The sequence below is a fragment of the Hypomesus nipponensis genome, chromosome 18 (assembly GCF_054491055.1).
Source record: "Hypomesus nipponensis isolate SF chromosome 18, ASM5449105v1, whole genome shotgun sequence".
NCBI lineage: Eukaryota > Metazoa > Chordata > Actinopteri > Osmeriformes > Osmeridae > Hypomesus > Hypomesus nipponensis.
Genome location: NC_140378.1, coordinates 13,109,753 through 13,126,853, shown reverse-complemented (window position 1 = coordinate 13,126,853; position 17,101 = coordinate 13,109,753). Strand labels below are relative to the sequence as shown.

At 41.0% G+C, this 17,101-nt stretch overlaps 3 protein-coding genes across 3 annotated transcripts; 1 reads left to right on the top strand and 2 right to left on the bottom strand.

Moving 5' to 3' along the window:
* Positions 1–865: 865 nt before the first annotated feature.
* Positions 866–4,811, bottom strand: dhrs3a (dehydrogenase/reductase (SDR family) member 3a). Its single transcript, XM_084680244.1, has 6 exons — positions 4,057–4,811; positions 2,649–2,792; positions 2,158–2,277; positions 1,824–2,062; positions 1,467–1,592; positions 866–1,379 (listed from the first exon to the last, which is right to left on the bottom strand). The coding sequence occupies exons 1-6, from the start codon at positions 4,249–4,251 to the stop codon at positions 1,295–1,297; spliced, it is 909 nt and encodes a 302-aa protein (XP_084536370.1). The 5' UTR covers positions 4,252–4,811; the 3' UTR covers positions 866–1,294.
* A 444-nt stretch (positions 4,812–5,255) lies between these two features.
* Positions 5,256–8,530, top strand: LOC146252220 (uncharacterized). The gene is made up of 4 exons (XM_084680751.1): positions 5,256–5,462; positions 5,569–5,594; positions 5,696–8,328; positions 8,483–8,530. Exons 1-3 carry the CDS (start codon positions 5,274–5,276, stop codon positions 8,301–8,303), a joined length of 2,823 nt encoding a protein of 940 aa, XP_084536877.1. The 5' UTR covers positions 5,256–5,273; the 3' UTR covers positions 8,304–8,328; positions 8,483–8,530.
* A 234-nt stretch (positions 8,531–8,764) lies between these two features.
* igsf21b (immunoglobin superfamily, member 21b) lies at positions 8,765–16,922 on the bottom strand. The gene is made up of 10 exons (XM_084680243.1): positions 16,585–16,922; positions 14,267–14,379; positions 13,488–13,609; positions 13,274–13,392; positions 12,848–12,963; positions 12,238–12,742; positions 10,795–10,895; positions 9,797–9,989; positions 9,680–9,718; positions 8,765–9,580 (listed from the first exon to the last, which is right to left on the bottom strand). The coding sequence occupies exons 1-10, from the start codon at positions 16,757–16,759 to the stop codon at positions 9,498–9,500; spliced, it is 1,566 nt and encodes a 521-aa protein (XP_084536369.1). The 5' UTR covers positions 16,760–16,922; the 3' UTR covers positions 8,765–9,497.
* Between the last annotated feature and the right edge of the window lie 179 nt (positions 16,923–17,101).

The window sequence follows — 17,101 nt, the reverse complement described above, 5'->3', positions numbered from 1 at the left end:
AAGTCAGCCACAAGCTTTGCAAGTAAAGGAAGACAATTATCCAAATCTAGGATTTTCTAAATAAATGTAATGTTTGAGGCATCTTCACTTAACCTTATAATCAAATACAGATCTGTTTCCATCAAAAATAAAAGGAATGCATATCATATTATGGGTATGATTCAAAGATACGGTGAAATTCAGTCTATCAAATATGGAGTACAAGTAAAAGGCCTATAGGCCAGAGCCAAATCAACTATTTAGATTTGGCTTTGGCTACTTGTATCACACCTGCAACAGGCCTCAGCACCTTAGAAGCTGCCTTGGGGGAGCAGCTACCAGGGTCAGTTAGTTTCTGCCCCCCATCTCCTCCACCTGATTCTTCAGTCATGGATCTGGAGCCCAAGTTGGCCACAGGGTGAAGAGTTCAGCTCTGGGGGAGTCGTCAGTCCAACTACCTCCGTAAACCCAGCTGCTATTTGGCTAACCTCACTCTGAACTCACCCCCTGAGATTTGAGCTGTCTTCTCCAACACACGCACTGCCTCTTTCCCTTACTCCTATCAACATCTTACAAAGAGAAGATTCACAAACATTAGTTTTTTGTTTGAAGGCTTTTACGATTCTGTGTTTGTACTCTGAATCAACTTATTACAAGGTATGTGCCTGTCTTAAAACTAAATGTATTTAGTTCCCAATTGAGATATTTCTTTGGTATGCTTTCCTATGGAGTGTTATGACAACCTTAACAAAACCAACAATGAGCTAAGTACTGGCTGGGTAACAGTGCAGGAATGTTGGCCATGAGATGACTGAAAGCCTTGGCAAGGTATGAACCAGCACACACAGACTGGGTACCCCACTAAGTTTCCACACAAAAGACAATCAGTATTTCATACCGTCTTTATTTCAGTCGGTGTCAATGGTATTCATCAATTTACAAAGCTAATCCTAAACCTGGTAGAACAGTGAATATGTTTGTCACCTAGCAGCTATGATCACCAGTTCAAGCTGTATAAGATGACACAAACCCCAAATGTTGACCTTCAGAACAACCAGTTTCAGATACTATGGTTGTGTGTCAGTCAACACTGCACCAAGTGAGAATTTTTCAGTTTAAGATTTGTAGTTTTCATAGTTCATTAGTTCTCAGTTGCGTTAGCAACGTTCCAACTCCAATGGTGGGCCGCAGTATTGTTGCTACTAGTTTCTGAGCTGCACATCTTGGTGTGCTTACTTGATCCGCTTTTGCCTGGGCACCTTTGCATATTAAATTAGATTGCATTTAATTCAATATGACATGAGTGCAGTGATTCTTATGTCCGTCCTTTGAAGGTGTCCATACAGGTGTAGCATCCTGAGAAGCGCTGAATCTCTTCCAGTGCTACCTCAGGCAGGAAGCTGAAAGAGGGAGGAGAAGCCTAAGGTTGGAATTACACCGAAACAGAGAACACCAGGACTAAGGAACAAACTGTATCCTGTAACAACCTCTTGAGAATGACTAGCGCCCTCATTGTCCAAGGAAGGTAGACAAATGCTGTGTTGGTCCTGACTGCCTCCACAGTCCTCTGAGCCACCAGTTCAGGATTCAGAGGGGGGAACAGATGAGGAAACCTGTTGAATGAAACAATAGTGTCAATGCCTAACAATGGCTCTAAGTCAGGCTGAGGGAACATCTTAACAAAAATAATGTAATAAGGTTATGCCTGTGTTTGGGTCTTGTAATAGTAAATACCAAGAAACTCCTGTGGTCTTTTTTTACAGAAGGACTAGTAGGTAGTCCATAAGCACTAATCAGAAATAACGAGATAGAGAGGGATGTATAGCCTTAAGCAGAACACCCACCGTACTTTCATGCCCTGGAACATATCTGTGTTGGTGTGGAAAGGGAGTATGGTGGTGCAGGCAACCCCAGGACAGTCTAGCAGGCCCAGGGTCAGGCTCTCCATGTAGGCCAGGGAAGAGGCCTTAGATGTGCAGTAGTCTATGGCTCCTGGGATAGAGGCCAGGGACAGGATGGAGTTGATACAGACCACGTGGCCATGGCATAGTTCCAGCATACGGGGTAAGAAGGCCTTGGTAGTCTGAAGAGGTGTAGGAGAAGAGAGTGAGATTGCAGACAGAGCAAAAGCGTTGTGTGAGGGATAGATCAGAGTACAAATCAATATTTTCCAATTACCCAGAACTGGCCCAGTGTGTTGATGTGCTGGCTTTTCATCAGAGCATTGTCGTCACTGTCCATTAGACTCTTCCCATGAACCACTGCTGCATTGTTTACTAGAATGGTGACATCACCCACCTATTGAGACATATGAAGCAAGATGCATTTTACTTTGGATCAGTGAAATGTGCATTACAACTTCTTAATGTCAAGTTGCTTGTTGCGCTTCTCTTTTTTTATTTAGGTATTTTTGTAAATTGTTGATATGGAATCCATGATTGTAACAAAAACCTGATCCACTTCATTGTTTAGTTTTGAAGTGAAAGATAAAGTTTAGAATTGTATTTTTTTTGTGTTATAAATTAAGGTGACAGACAGGTTAAAAAGTATTTTATGCTGTGATATATTATACTCAAATGATGACTCTTTAAAGAGCTCTTATGTAGTTTGGATAAATGAATGAAAAGTGAATTTGAATAAAATAATCTGATGATATCAGGATGATTCACCTTCTCTCGGACCACCTTGGCCTGTTTATACACCTCCTCGCGATTGGCTACATCACACAGGAAGTAATGACATTCAGTTCCTGTAAGTGCGATCTCCTGGCAGGTGTCTTTCAGACATTTTTCAGTGCGGCCCCAGAGGATCACCTGACAAGACAGATAAGGGACAAGGGTTAACTGACAAGTTTATTATATTATTACACATAAGTGAGATGGGAACCGAGATATATAGACACATAGAGCCATGGTATTGTTTTGTATTTGAAAGAAAGACAAATTGTGTGAGTGTGTGTGCATGTGTGTGTAAGGAAGTCTGGCCAGTGGCCAACCTTCCAGGGTTATTAGTGTAAAGGGGCTTCTACAGAGACTGATCTAGTGCTCTGGATTCCCATTTCTAACTGCAAATCAAAGAGCCCATTCCTGAGGGGGGATCAGATCTCAAGCCAAACCCTCCTCCTGCAGGTCATCATACGGCTCGCCATAATGTCAGACAATCTCAAACAGATGGGTGAGATGTTAACGTAATAGAACGAGTGCACCTTTTCCTAGTTTACATTTTACTATAGGAGCTGTGTGACATACATAATTTCCTATCTACTGCTGTCTGACAGCACTAATCCTTAATTATCCCACAAAGCAGCAAGCATTTAAAGAAAAAGTAGTGATACCCACTTTAGCTGTTTCCTCTGGAGAGGAGTGCACAGATGAGATCATCACAACAGAAAATGAAGAATTAACTGAAGTATGAAAAAAGATAGTTGACCAGCCTCTGAACCACACTCGATTTTCAAGGTGTAGCCTTCACATGATGTGTGAGGAGAAAGTGAAAGAGGAAGAAAGAGAGAGACTACAGCATTGCACTCTGTATTTGTCTTCACAACAAGAAAAGGATTACAAATATATTCAAATTTGAATAAAACATTTTCCCTTTCACTATACCCTCCAAGTGAACCTTCTTAAATGTACCCAGAGGAGCAGGAGTCAGCAGGTTAAAAAGTCACACATCATTGTAACAGCCAGAGGCTCCCCGCCCAGCCTGTCAACACTCCATTGTTGAGCTTTGTCAAAGCGCAGGGACTAAGGAAACACCTGCATGCGTGCCTTACTTAGGCTACAAAGCAATGGGGAAAATAATACTCAACGCCAGGGTAAGAGTTCACTGGAAGCTCAGTGGAAGTTTCTGGGTATCTGCCACATGCCAAGTTTCTTTGGTCAGTCTTCCAGCTCACACTTTCAATACAAAACCTAATAGGCTACAGTTGTTACATTTTAGTAGCTATCTTTCTAGAACACGTCTGAAATAAAATGTTATTTGTTGCATTATATGCTAAAGTGGCAGTCAGCAATGTGACAGCTGCCTCATTGATAGTGAGTTTTGTTCACTGAATTGACGCTACAACGCAGTGCGTACCTTTTTACAACCCTGTCCAGCAAACTCCTTAGCCAGATGCCGTCCTATGCCCCTTCCACCGCCGGTTATCAGCACCACCTCGCCCTGAAGGTCTTTCCGTCTGGTTGGTAGCAACAATCCAAAAGTGGCTTTTAATATGCAGAATATCATATGAAATGGGAAAAAAAACGCGTGTGCAAATTGTTGTATATCCATTTAGTAGGCTAGATATATGTGGATAAATATATAAGATTCCTCCAAGAAAATATAGTTGAGTGAACAGATATCAGAACAGCTTTGAGCTCATCCAGGTTTCTTGAGTAATTGGGTAATCAAAACACCAACATCTCATAGATTCAGTCCTATGTGCTGGGCACAACCCTGATTGCTTAAAGGACATATAACAAGCTATTCTTCTATCAACTGGTCGTGGGCTGTGCACCCGGGGACCGCAGAAGCGCTGCAGCCTCCTTTCAAATAAATACTTCTGTGAAACTGAAGAGACGACCGTCCTTGAAGATTAATGATGAAAATGAAGAGTATCCTTATTCGATAGGCTAATGATTATTCCTCTCTAAACCACACACACAGTTGACTTCACTCAGTGACTGTCTGATCACTTCGGTGCCTTCATGCATCCGACTGCAAGTGCTCCTATTTGATTCTGCATGTGGGAGTGAATGAAAGGGGGGGTTTATAGTCCACTTATTTTGACAGACAGTTTAAATGTTGTTGAACAGGCAAACCCTCCGACTAAAGTAGTGCTAATGCGCTTTATTTTTCCTACATGAAAAGCGCACAGAAGCAACCAAAACATTGAATTCTTTTTTGTCACAAAGAATAGAGGAACGTTTTGATATTGGTTAATAGGCTATTATTAACATAATTTATACTAAATGTGTAACATGTGAAAGTATAGCTTACAACCCACATGTAGGCCTATATCCTACATTTAGCCTATGAAGCCTGCTTTACTAAAACAAATAATTCCGTTAAATTAAGATTATTTGCTATTTGGTTTGACTGCAAAGCTAGATAGCTATAGCGATATATCGCTTATGTTCTCTTTTGTGACATCACTATACCTGGCAGCCACAACCGTGAGCAGCGCCAGGGTAGGTACTTGGAATACTTGCACTATGACGCAATAGTTAATTAATTGTGAATTGACTAAATAAATTGTAAGAACAAATTTACAAACCTTAGTGTGGCGTTTACCACTCGAAATGTAGCGGAGCATGGGGCTTTTTGCCACAATGTTCTCCACTGCAAAGAAATACTTTAACAATAGAGGGAATGTGCCACCTCGGTTTCCTTTGCTGGACTTTGATTTGGGACCTCTCCACTATGGTTTTGTGTGTCTACTCGTCCTAATTATGTTACAGTTGTGGTCTCTGCATCTCCACCGAAAACGTCGAAAGCAGGAGGTTAGCAAAATCTTATATTTTTATAAATTCACCATTCAAATGTATCTGCTAAGTTACTGTACTATATTGGAATGATAATGCCCCTTTTATTTCCGTAATCAACCAGGATGAAGGCTATGAAGAAATTGATTTGTAAGTGTACAATTCTTTAAATGTATCTAGTCGTAGTGTATGTGTGTTTGTGTCCATGTTTTAGCAAAGTCATCACTGACAACATGGTTTTATCACAATAGGGACCTGTTGAACGATGCTACATCTCACACCGTCACCTTGTACAGTAGCTGTGTGGACTGTTTCGAAGAACTGCTAGAGATGTACTTGTTGGACCAAGAGGAGAACGAACAGGAATATTCAGATACTCACGCTAAATGTGGCTCATTCTATAGCCGAGATGAAGGCAGCTCATGCTGCTGCTGCTGCACATACGTTAACCCTGATACCTGCTCTGACAATGAAGGTGATTCATGTTATTCTCAACATGTCCAGTGCCCATCTAACTGCAAGCAACACAAGTCCATCCATTTGTGTAACAACAGTGGTGGACAATGCCTTGATGTTAAAATGGACTCTCAGGACTCTAACAGTGAATCCATCATTGACACCTTTACCACGCTGCCATCCCTCAGTTCCTTAAAGTCCAGCCAAACCTCTGCTGTATCTGCAAAGTCCAGATTGAGGGAAATGGATCACATCCGACATGAGGTTTTCTATGGTAAGCAAGTCTCCACTGACAAACTGGCTAATGATATGAGCATCTCCAAGGTGAACCAGCCACTCACCCATTTGATTGATGGGGACCAGAGTATGAAGAGAAGTCTCAGACGGACCTTCATTCGCAGGCTGTGGAGACGTGCCATACTGATGGTGCGGATCATTAACATGTTACTCCCCAATAGACTGAAACGTGAGACAAAGCAGCGAAGGCCTGATGGTGATGTCACTCTCCACACACAAAGGCAGGCTCAGCTAGTGTCTGACAGTGCAACAGGGCCAGACCAAGTAGACAGCTTTATAATCAGTTTTCAAAGTAAACGTGCCATGTTTGAACCTAAAGTGATCCACACAGCTCCTGAAATGACTCTCGGAAAAATTCCAATAAATTACATTACTCATAAGTCATGGTGTCCGAAGATTTCGACACGTGAAAGGAAAGTACCTTCAAATGTCATACTCAGGTCAGTGTTGATGTGTCCCCGTCCTACTAAAGGTCTTGCCAATGAATCTGAACCCCCAAAGTCAAGGTCATTTGTAGTCTACCACCTAGGTATGAAGATAACAGATCTCCTTGAGATGACTGTCAGGCAAAATCACCTGCAGCAGCTTCTAGGAGTGTTCACTCTATACTCTGACTCTCTGGCAAAGCTAGAAGCTGAAAAGGTGTTATTGGGTTCACGGCCATCTTTTCTACTGTCTTTTCGAGGTGTAAAAACACCATTCATCCCCCAGGAACACAGAGACAAACTGGAGTCTCACGTCAAACTCAAAGTCATACAGCACCGCTGGGGTCTTCCTAAGCTTGTTTCTCACTCAGCTAGAGGCTTTATGGCTCAAGCCCCCAAGTTAAAACAAGTTGACAAGATCCACAATAGAAGAAATAGTGTAGAGAATAACTCACAAATAGATCATCTGTCTCAAGTTGCTGACCAACTGTCTGACCAACTGAATAAGAGTAAAAGCAGTGACCAAGCAACTTCAACATCCACAGAAGAAACCAAGAAAATATTTTGGCCTGAAATGACAAGAGATATGGCTATTGATTCTTTTAACGAGGGACAATCATGTAAGTTTGACAAATTGAAAGACACAAACTGTCATGATTTGATGAAAGAGCGATGTACTACTAGTATAAAGATCAACCCTGAAACCCCTTTAAAGAGGAACTACTTCGAGATTACGTTAGCTTCCCCTAAGAGTAATGTTAAGAATGTGATAGAAGTGCTTGATTCTATCTCCAGAGTGAAACCCATTCTGTTCATGAAGAAGGAAACTCTTGACCTAATTGAGATTAACTTGAAACAAAAACATCTGGAAAATCTATTGGGACCACATACCCTCTTTCATAAATCCATGGATTTAATCAAACCTAAAGCATCTCTACAAGAAAATATACAAGAAACACCATTGCTATCCCCAAAGGTACAGTTAGTCAGCTCTGAGACACCTTTTCCCAGTAAAGAGATCAGAGACAAGCTAGAGTTTCACATCAAATGCAAGAAGATCCAGCAACTCTTGGGCTTGTCTCAGGTAGTTCAAAAGTCTACAAATGCAGTCCTATCCAAGGAGTGCAAGACAGACCTGAGTAAGGCTGTCCCTAAGCCACAGTATGAGATCAAAATGATGACAAGTAACTTAGCTTTTCTGACTGATGCCCGGAAAGAAGCCTTAGAGAGAAATGTGAGGGAAAAGAAGGCTCGCAAGTCCTGGGGTTACTCAAAACGAGTGCTGCAGTCTCTAAGAGCCTTTGAGTTGCCTAAAGGTGTCGCTAATGACCTGAGGAAGAGATGTCAACCTCGTGCCGAACCCCAACCCATTTCAAGGGTTTCAAAGGAGGCCCCCACTGAGATCATTAACTTTCATACCTCCAGTTCATTAGATGAATTCAACCAGCCAGAAGCAAGTGATGGCAAGACCAACCAGAACAACTCAAACAGTTTCTCCAGTTTGACCACTGCTTTGAATGAGAAACAAGGATCTTGGAAAGTTTCTTTTGGCCCTGTTATTCAAAGTTACTTAGTTTCAGACTCCATCCTTGACAATAGGGCATCCCTACCTCTACCATCAGACGGATGGTCTGAAATGGCAGCTAGCTATGTCCACCATCCAGGGCTGAAAGAAGAGTGAAGTGGATGGATGCCTATTCATTAGTGTGAGTTCTAATTTGAAAGTTGTGAACATTTAGAATACTGTGTACACAACCATAATACCTAAGTAGGTGGCAGATAGATGGTAGTGTATCCATGTCAAGGTATTTTCAGAGCAGTCATTTTGCTAATTATAATGATCTAATTTTCTTTCAACAGAATCCCCACCAGCTGAGTCAAGTCTCATGTTTTGACAAAATACAGACACTCATTTGCTTTCAATCCTTGTTTTTGTTTTTTCATTTCAAGAAAAGAGTCACTAGAGGGAGACAGACACATTACGGTTCACAGTAAATGGAGCAGAGAATGGGGACATTCTCAGATGTTTCATGTCTTCATTGTCATCACTTACTCACTATTTCTTGAAGATGATATCTAAATGTAATCATTCATACAAAAATGAAAGTGACAAATAACATTCCACAACCAAAAGATCAGTCTTATATTCACTTAATTACACTTTTATTTAAGTACTTAATGATACACTACTTGCAAAATAAGCAATCTGTGTCCTGATGTTGAAATAGTAGAATAGGAGAAAACATCAGGTGTGGGCCAGCCCACAACATCTCAAAGAATGGAAGAAAATAAAAATACATCTATGACACTTTAGACATCTACTGTTCTTATAGTCATCATGAATGTACCACAGTTTGGAATTGGAAAAGTGTTTTGTGGGATATTGACTAGAAAAGGGAGGATATAATTTTATACCCAGAACACTTTTTGGTTATCAGGATATCTTAGGATGGACATGCTGTTTATGTTTGGGCTTGTGAGGTTAAGTCTTTAGAAGAATTCTGTGAACCGCTAATACTGTGAGCTCAGACAATAGTAGGCCAAAAGCCTGATAGTTAATCCTTGAGGCAGCATGACAACAGGATTGCTCAGATTTTGGAATGGATGTTGTACTCTTTAGTCAGACCTGCCTTATGCCAAAGGGGGGAAACATCAGCAGATAGGGATAATACTGAATTCCATGTCAAGTCCTAGTCACTAGCCCTTAACACTTCTAGATCTGACCACTAGTAGTTCCAACAAACAGGTTCCAACTATACTGCTACTTCGCCTCCTATTTGGCTGGAAGGAATTCTCTGTGGTGGGCTGAGGCAAGGTGTTGGTTTGGGAATCAAGCATAGGCTGAAAGAGCATGCACATGCGCCTCAGTTTTCCATCATGTCATCTCTAGTATGAGGCTCAGCAGAAGCAGCAGCATGGTCTTCAGTCCCATCATCTCCTTACAGCATGCAGCATCAGCTGTTGATCAGCACCAACAGAAAGACACATTAAAGCACATGCATTTGTTTATTTCATTGATCACGTCTTATTTCCAAATTCTTACAGAGAAATGCTTACCAGGAAATTTCTGCTTTCCCTTCTTAAGCCTTGGATTTTCTGTTAAGACAAAGAGTCAACGGTCACATTTTCTAATATATTTCATGAACCAATAGGAAAATCTCAACATACACTAACCAAAAACAATGAGGCGCGTGTGTGTGTCAGTTGAGCCAAGAGGATTCTGGGCCGTGCAGCGGAACATGGAGCCATTGAGCTCGGCTGGTACTCGGTCCAGCACCAGCTGCCTCCCATCATGCTGTTCTCTCCCGTCCAGCAGAGGGCCGCCAACCTTAGTCCAGGTAAACAGAGGCTCTGGGAACACCTCGTTCTTTAGGGTTCATGTAAAGCAGAACACAAAACATTTATTTGTATTTGGCATCATAGCTTCAAAGCTCAAGATAACATCCCTCATAAACCCCCCTCTGTGATGCACAGGTGAGGTAGGTGGTAGGTATTTTCATATATACAGTTGTAAACTTGTATACGTGAACACAAGCTTTATACTGTGATTGTCTACAGGTGTGTAAGGCTTTGTTACTTAATTTTTACTTTCAGCTTTGACTGTGAAAGGTAGAGTTTGTATATTAAAATGCTCCCATCAGGGTAACTGAATATAGTTCTATAGAGACATCTGGTGGATAACCATTAACACTGTTGGTTTGGTTACAGAGCTTTTGAACATTTTACGTGTTAATCCAGCAGATGCCTTCTCAAAAGGACCTAGATAAGCTTGGATAAAACAAGATCATATTTCCATCAAAGCAACTGCTTGAATACATAAACCTTTTAAAATGCATAGATCAATGCTTCATACTTAACATTTATATTGAAAAAAATACAGTGGAACATAAATATTTGAACACTAAACTAGTAAATTCAGAGTTAAATTAGTTTGATAGTCAATCATGGAAGCAAACTATTTTTAATAAAGGTAAATCATATTGTGAACTGTATTCAAAAGGTTTGAAAATATTGTTCCTAGGGTGCCTTGGTGTCTCCCAGGGTGTGGACACGTATCACATGGGCTAAGGCCTTACTGCAGAAAGCTTAGGTCATTTTTGTCCAAATGTTACTGCATTTAAATGCTTTATACAATGAGCAATGAATTTATAAAAGGTATGCTTTGCACTTACCCCAGATGATCCTACCTGGAATCCCTGCACTGTGATTCGCACAGTGTCTCCTACCTTGGCCCTACTGGGGCTCATTGACAGTTTAGGGCCCCTAGGGGCCGCTACAGGAAAAAAAGGAATTATTATTGTTTGATTGTTCTTAATAATATGTATATTTGACCATAGTCTCCGTAGGCATTTTTGTTTGTTGACAACTTATATGGTTATGTTCTCTATGTATTACACTAAAAGCTTTTAGTTTCGGAATTAATGAACAAATCTCTACAATATCTCATAATCCAGTCATATTTACTGAAGTGAGGTTTATGTTATAATAGTCATGCTTGGCTTGCTTTCAGAATACTTGTGTGTAGGTGTGCCTTCTTATGGGATTACACAGTAATAGCTATTCTGTATGCATGTGAATGGCTGGGCTGCTGTGGGAATTCTAAACCAAGTCAGACTAATAGCATGTCAAAACACACCTCAATTATGTGACTCACCAGTCACAAGCAAACATTGGCTCATGTGTACTAGGCTTAAACCAATGAGTAAACCTGAATAGTGATGAGGTCTGCAAAGGTTTACTAATGCTTCATGTAGGCGTTGGTTCCATATTAGTGATGGTTGTGGCTCTGAGATAACTATTAGGCTGCAAACCAGGCATGTCCTGTGTAGGGGGGGGGGGGTTGAAAAGTGAAGGTGGTATTTTTCTTAAGGGGAAGTTGTTTAATAATGTTACTATTATGATGCAATCTTTGAACAATATAAAAGCTTTTGAAATGTGCAAAAAAACATTTCACAAAATTAACTTGCCTGGTGTGAGTTATATACAGTGGATAAAATCCAGTTTTGTCAGTCTGAATTGTTAAATAATAAATTGTTAAATAATAAATGTGAAATAAATGTTTGTTTTTTACCTGCCTACATATAATAATTCACACTGACATAAGTATGCAACCCTTGAGTACATGTACAATAAAGTAGATGCGTTTGTTACACGGTAAATATGTCTGGCAAAATCTCACTGCAATCAATCCAATTATTTTAATATTCCCAACACAATTAATATAACTAAAGCTGAATTTTCAAAGAGGTAGGTCACCTGTAAAGTAAAAAGATTATTTTACTGAATGTGGTTGTCGACTACAGATCCTATAGGCAATGCACTGTATACTTGCCTGCTCTGCCTCTTCATACAAAAGAGTGTGTGTGTGATGAATGAACTGTAAGTTTGTTCTTTTGTACCAGATATCTTATTTCATGTGTGGACGTGTGGTGTCTGACTCATGGCAGTTACAGCCATTAATCAAAATACTCTGATAAGTAGTGTGAGTTGAAACATTCAAAGTATGCACAAGCAAAATTCGATTTTTCGAGACATGATACTGTGCCAGGGCAGGAGTCTAGTGATTGCCACATCCAACAGCCCAACATGTAGGACATTTGATAGAGATAACTCACCCAGAGTAACCTCCGCCTGCATGGGCATGGACAGGGCTGGGTGTTTAACCTCACAGCTGAACAGAGCATCATTGTCTAGCTGGGGGTTGAGGCTCCAGGTCAGCAGGGCACGCACCTCCATGGTACCATCACTGGAGGCCCGCTGCCGGTGCTGGAAGTAGTACAGGGGGTCTGTGCTTTGGACCCAGCGTGGGAACTCCCGACTCACCACTGTTTCTGGGATTACTTCAGTGGTGGGATTAAAGTTTGAGTCAGCACCAGGAGCACTGGGTTCTTTCCCTGGTTCCACGACCCCAGGGCTGTCCTGATCCAGGCGCTCAGGTTTACCCTCCTCCAGCAGAGAGAGGGATTTCTTAAGCTTGGTGTCATCTAGATCTCGGCTGACGATGGGTTGCGACCCCCGAAGCCCTGCCAGGCCCCTGCTCTGGCTCTGGCCACCCTCTATGGAAAACGACTGGGCTGAGGGGACCACCTCGATCAACTCCCCATCCCGTTTGAAGTATACCTGATAGAGGAGACAAGAAACATTGAAAGTCTGTGATATACACAAAGCAGATTAAGGTTAGAGACAAACAGGAGACAAACAGGAAACAGGAGGTGCCTTACTCACCACAGGAGCTGGCTTCCCCCCAGTTACGATGCACACCAGAGTGAAATTCTGGGCTTCATAGCGACTAAATGGCGCAAGACGGTCTGCAGCCACTACAGAGATGGACTTGGGAGGTACTATGACAGAAGAGCACATGAAGATTAACAAAACACACTATAATCAAGCCATTTAATTAATTGACTGACTCTTTTGTCTTACATTGATTTAAGGACTAACAACAACACAAAAAAAAATGTTTCAGTCCATTACATTTACAGCAGTCATTTAGCAGACGCTCTTATCCAGAGTGACTTACAGTAAGTACAGGGACATTCCCCCCGAGGCAAGTAGGGTGAAGTGCCTTGCCCAAGGACACAACGTCATTTGGCACAGCCGGGAATTGAACTGGCAACCTTCACCATTAAAAATGTTTGTCTTGACTCTTACCCATGACGGGGAGCATGATACTCCCAGATGCTAGGACGACCTTGTCACTGGACGCTCTGTCATAGATCCCCACGTGACACTCATAGGGCCCGTCATCCTGCATCTGGACCTCTGGTAGCCTACCAGCACACATACATTTATGGATTTAATCAAAAAAGATGTACATTGAAATTACTTTGTTGTGCATCGTTGGGTGGCAAGTAAAACAGCTTACCGGACAGTTGACTGGTAGACCAAGTCCTCTCGTTTGCGGTTATCTTCCATGTGGGAGAAATTGGTGTTGTACATGGCATCGTAGGTGAAAATCTTCTGCTTGGCACCACCACCATCTATCACCTGCAAAGCATTACTCAGTTGCTCATTATAACTTGCATGACTACTGTAGTATGTATGTTCCATAAACAATTAATGCAACTAATATTTTGTTATTTCTTAAGCCAGAGTATTTAATTTTTAGCAAAAACGTCTAGTTTTTAGATTTTGATCAGTTATGTATGGCAAGTGGGCTTTTTCGAAATGATTTTATCGAGGGTCTGTAAATTCAAGGTGAAAACTGGATTTGAGGTGCATCACTATGAACACAGTGGGGAGTGCAGTTAATGAGAGCTTGAACTGAGCCAATTTCTAAAAGCTAGAAGAGAACAACCTATCTGTGGACAGCTATATTTCTCTTCGCCTCTGAGTAAGGCTTTGATCCAAGTGACAGGGTTTTAATTGAGGTGTCAAAAAACACTGCAAACTGTCAAGAGATTTCCAGAATAAAAAAAACCCTTAGATATGGGCTGTTAACTCTATAACCGTTGGTAAATATTTCTTATATTATAGTCAAGAATTACACAACTTGAAGCACATTCAATTAACTGTTGGATTTTCTCAGTAGACTTAATCTTGTCCATAAGATCATGAAACATAAATAAATACCCATAAAGAAATGTGACGTCTCATGCTACTTAATGGACATGTGGTTTCACCATGTCAAGATCAACTTCTCACCCGAAACCACACAATCTCTCGCAGGTTGCCATCCGTCCTGAAATTGCACTTGAGTGTTACTGTGTCTCCAATGACCACGGGAGGGAGGGGCTCAATGGTGACGGTTAAATAACCTGTTGTTACAAAAACAAAACACAATCAGGAAGCACTTATATTTAACACGTTGTTTATTCTATGTGAAACAAGCTAAAATTGTATCGGATTAACTGTATTTCAACTAGTGAAATCCCACCATAAACTTATAACATTCAATTTTAATTTGTTCTGCTATTTAAACACTTTTTTGTGCTTAAGCAACAGTTGGATCTAAATATCTAGACAACTAAACCATTTAAATGACCTCTACGACGGCTAGAAAATAACCAGCCTCTGTAAATCAGGGACAAAATTAAGCTTGTCTCCTCTACCTAACTCTCCAGCTCTTAAAGAAATAATCTCTCTCATGCACAGCCATGAATACTTTCCATCAGAGCATTATTAGTAAACTATTTAAATATATACATGGTGACCGACAGAATCTAAAAAATACTTCTATGAATATAAATATATAGTATTATCTAAAGCATCAAGCTGTAGTCATGCTAATGCTTGTAGGATCATGTAGCTATAGCCTACTTAAAGACCTTTTGGCCCCATTGGTCTTCAGGCTACTCAGTGTAATGGCCTAGGAAAGATCCCAGTATATGGTCCTCAGGGAGACAGTCAGCCTGCACCACCTCCGCAACATTGGCCTCTACATCCTGACGTCACCCACCAGATTATTTTTTCTCCATGTTTTCCCCTAATCCTCCCAGCTTTTCATCCACAGACCCAGCGATTCACAACTGCCTCCTGCTCCTCTTAATACATAGGGGGGCAGAGCTACCGTACATTGGCTTGAGCGATTGGGAGAGGAAGAAAACATAGTGCTACTCCTTGATTCCTTAACAGAAAACATGTATGCACGGTTGTACAAGCAAAATACATTTCAAATAAGAATGCTGGTGTATGTATTCAAGACCTATCACTATGTCCTTGTGCCTTACAACATACAGTTGCAATTCTTAGAAAAGTATATGTATCAGTATGGTCTCATTCCATTTGTATAGAGATATTTCTTCCTTTAGATCAGTCGTTATCTGAGCCATTGCTGTTTTTGAATTGTGGACTTTGACTCACAGACGACAACATAATGCCTGCTTAGCCCCCAAACCAAAGATAAGGATAACCAGATCAACGCCAACCAGTGGCTTGAAAGGAAAAGTCCTTCATTATGGTCACTTATGAAGAGACGAAGCCTGTCAACACCTGAGATGGTCTCCACTGTATAACTAGGGGCGTGCCTCAAAGCTCCACTTTGATCACAAGGCTTGACAGGCTCCATTATTCAGGGCAGGCATCTTGAGGGACAACTCTCAGACTGTATCTAGCAGTATCTAGCTGTATCTAGCAGATGATTGACAGTGAAAGCCCTCTATGTAGCCAAAGTAATGTCATCATAACTATTGCTCTGCCTCAATGAATAGAAGCATAGCCTGATTGTACTTTCGATGGGTGACAGAGGCATTCTCAAGGACTGATCATGGAAAGTATTAGCTTAGGCTGGTCATTTCCATCTCCATTTCCACACGTTTTATCTATCAGTCTCCTGTGATGGGATTGACATATTTTAATGATCATGATCCATCTTTAAGCTCTATATGTTGATGATAAATGCTTCAAATAATTTTCTGAATGTTTGGTTTGTAGGCGTTTTTTCCAGTCCACTGGCCTTGGGACGGCAGAATAATTTAATCATTTTAGTGTTCAGATTACTTTTGCTAAATGGGTCAGAGCCAAACAAAAGAGTTTATCCCCCCAGATAATCAATCAGCAACCTGGTTTGGATAACTAGGACATCACAGCACGGAGCACCCAATACCCAAATTAATTTTCGATTATATCAAACATGTTCTCCATTAAGAACCCTTAGATATTAAAACTGTATTCATACGGATTGATGTGGTGGAGAAACGAGAATGAGAGGGTAACAAATCTAGTCTTTCAATCAATTCTGTCAAAGACAACGTGCTCTACAACACAATGTTAAATGTAAAGAGCTGCCGTCTTTTAAGGCTGAGTCAACCGCCTCAGCCATCAATTCAAGTTCTAGAAATATGTAAAATAGCTAGTTCCAAAATAGATCAATAGTTTTTTCCACCAAAGTACAGAAAGGACTTAAAGGACTACCATGATAGAAACAAATGTTCACAAGTTCATGCAATAAACTTTTAGCCATGCTGGGAAATTAAATCCATCAAACATACTAGCGTTTACTTAAACAACGAAATATGACTTACCAACGGCTAAATGTAAGAAATCGGCACACACAAGAAAGCACAGAGAAAAAGCACCACTCATCTTCCGTTGTTTCTTGGTCAAGTTGACTCCATCTGCTACCAGACACCGACGATTTGTCATCCACCTTGCCCGTGGCATGGGATCGAACTCGAATCCGCATTCCGAAAGCTTCATGCTATATTGGACCGGCCATGTATTTTGAGCTTTCGGATATATTTCTCTCTCCCATTATTGCATCTAGGAAAACATCGTGTTCGGATTAAACATGGCAACAGATTTGCTTGAAAAAATTATCCTCCTCTTCCTCTCTCAGTCTCCCTTTCTCTCACACCCTGTCTCTCATGCGCTGACTCTCACACTCTCTTGCCCTCACTCTCATTCTGTCTTCGCTCACACAAGAACGTTCACGTTTTAACCTCAACGCAGCATTAACTTTTATACAATAACTTTTTTCTTCAGTTTCTTAATCTCTCCATGTACCCAAATCATTGTGTGCTGACTATACAAGATGACACG

What these genes read in the sequence shown, in the direction of transcription:
- dhrs3a (XM_084680244.1), bottom strand. Translation starts at nt 4,251, where the DNA reads ATGGATATACAACAATTTGCACACGCGTTTTTTTTCCCATTTCATATG. An exon ending in CTGGACAGGGTTGTAAAAAG is followed by an intron (nt 2,793 to 4,056) that starts GTACGCACTGCG and finishes CTGTCTTGTCAG; the next exon opens with GTGATCCTCTGGGGCCGCAC. An exon ending in TTCCAGGGCATGAAAGTACG is followed by an intron (nt 1,593 to 1,823) that starts GTGGGTGTTCTG and finishes TTCATTCAACAG; the next exon opens with GTTTCCTCATCTGTTCCCCC.
- LOC146252220 (XM_084680751.1), top strand. Translation starts at nt 5,274, where the DNA reads ATGGGGCTTTTTGCCACAATGTTCTCCACTGCAAAGAAATACTTTAAC. An exon ending in GAAAACGTCGAAAGCAGGAG is followed by an intron (nt 5,463 to 5,568) that starts GTTAGCAAAATC and finishes GTAATCAACCAG; the next exon opens with GATGAAGGCTATGAAGAAAT. An exon ending in GGCTATGAAGAAATTGATTT is followed by an intron (nt 5,595 to 5,695) that starts GTAAGTGTACAA and finishes TTATCACAATAG; the next exon opens with GGACCTGTTGAACGATGCTA.
- igsf21b (XM_084680243.1), bottom strand. Translation starts at nt 16,759, where the DNA reads ATGAAGCTTTCGGAATGCGGATTCGAGTTCGATCCCATGCCACGGGCA. An exon ending in GAGAGATTGTGTGGTTTCGG is followed by an intron (nt 13,610 to 14,266) that starts GTGAGAAGTTGA and finishes AATGCTTTGCAG; the next exon opens with GTGATAGATGGTGGTGGTGC. An exon ending in GTCTACCAGTCAACTGTCCG is followed by an intron (nt 13,393 to 13,487) that starts GTAAGCTGTTTT and finishes GTGTGCTGGTAG; the next exon opens with GCTACCAGAGGTCCAGATGC.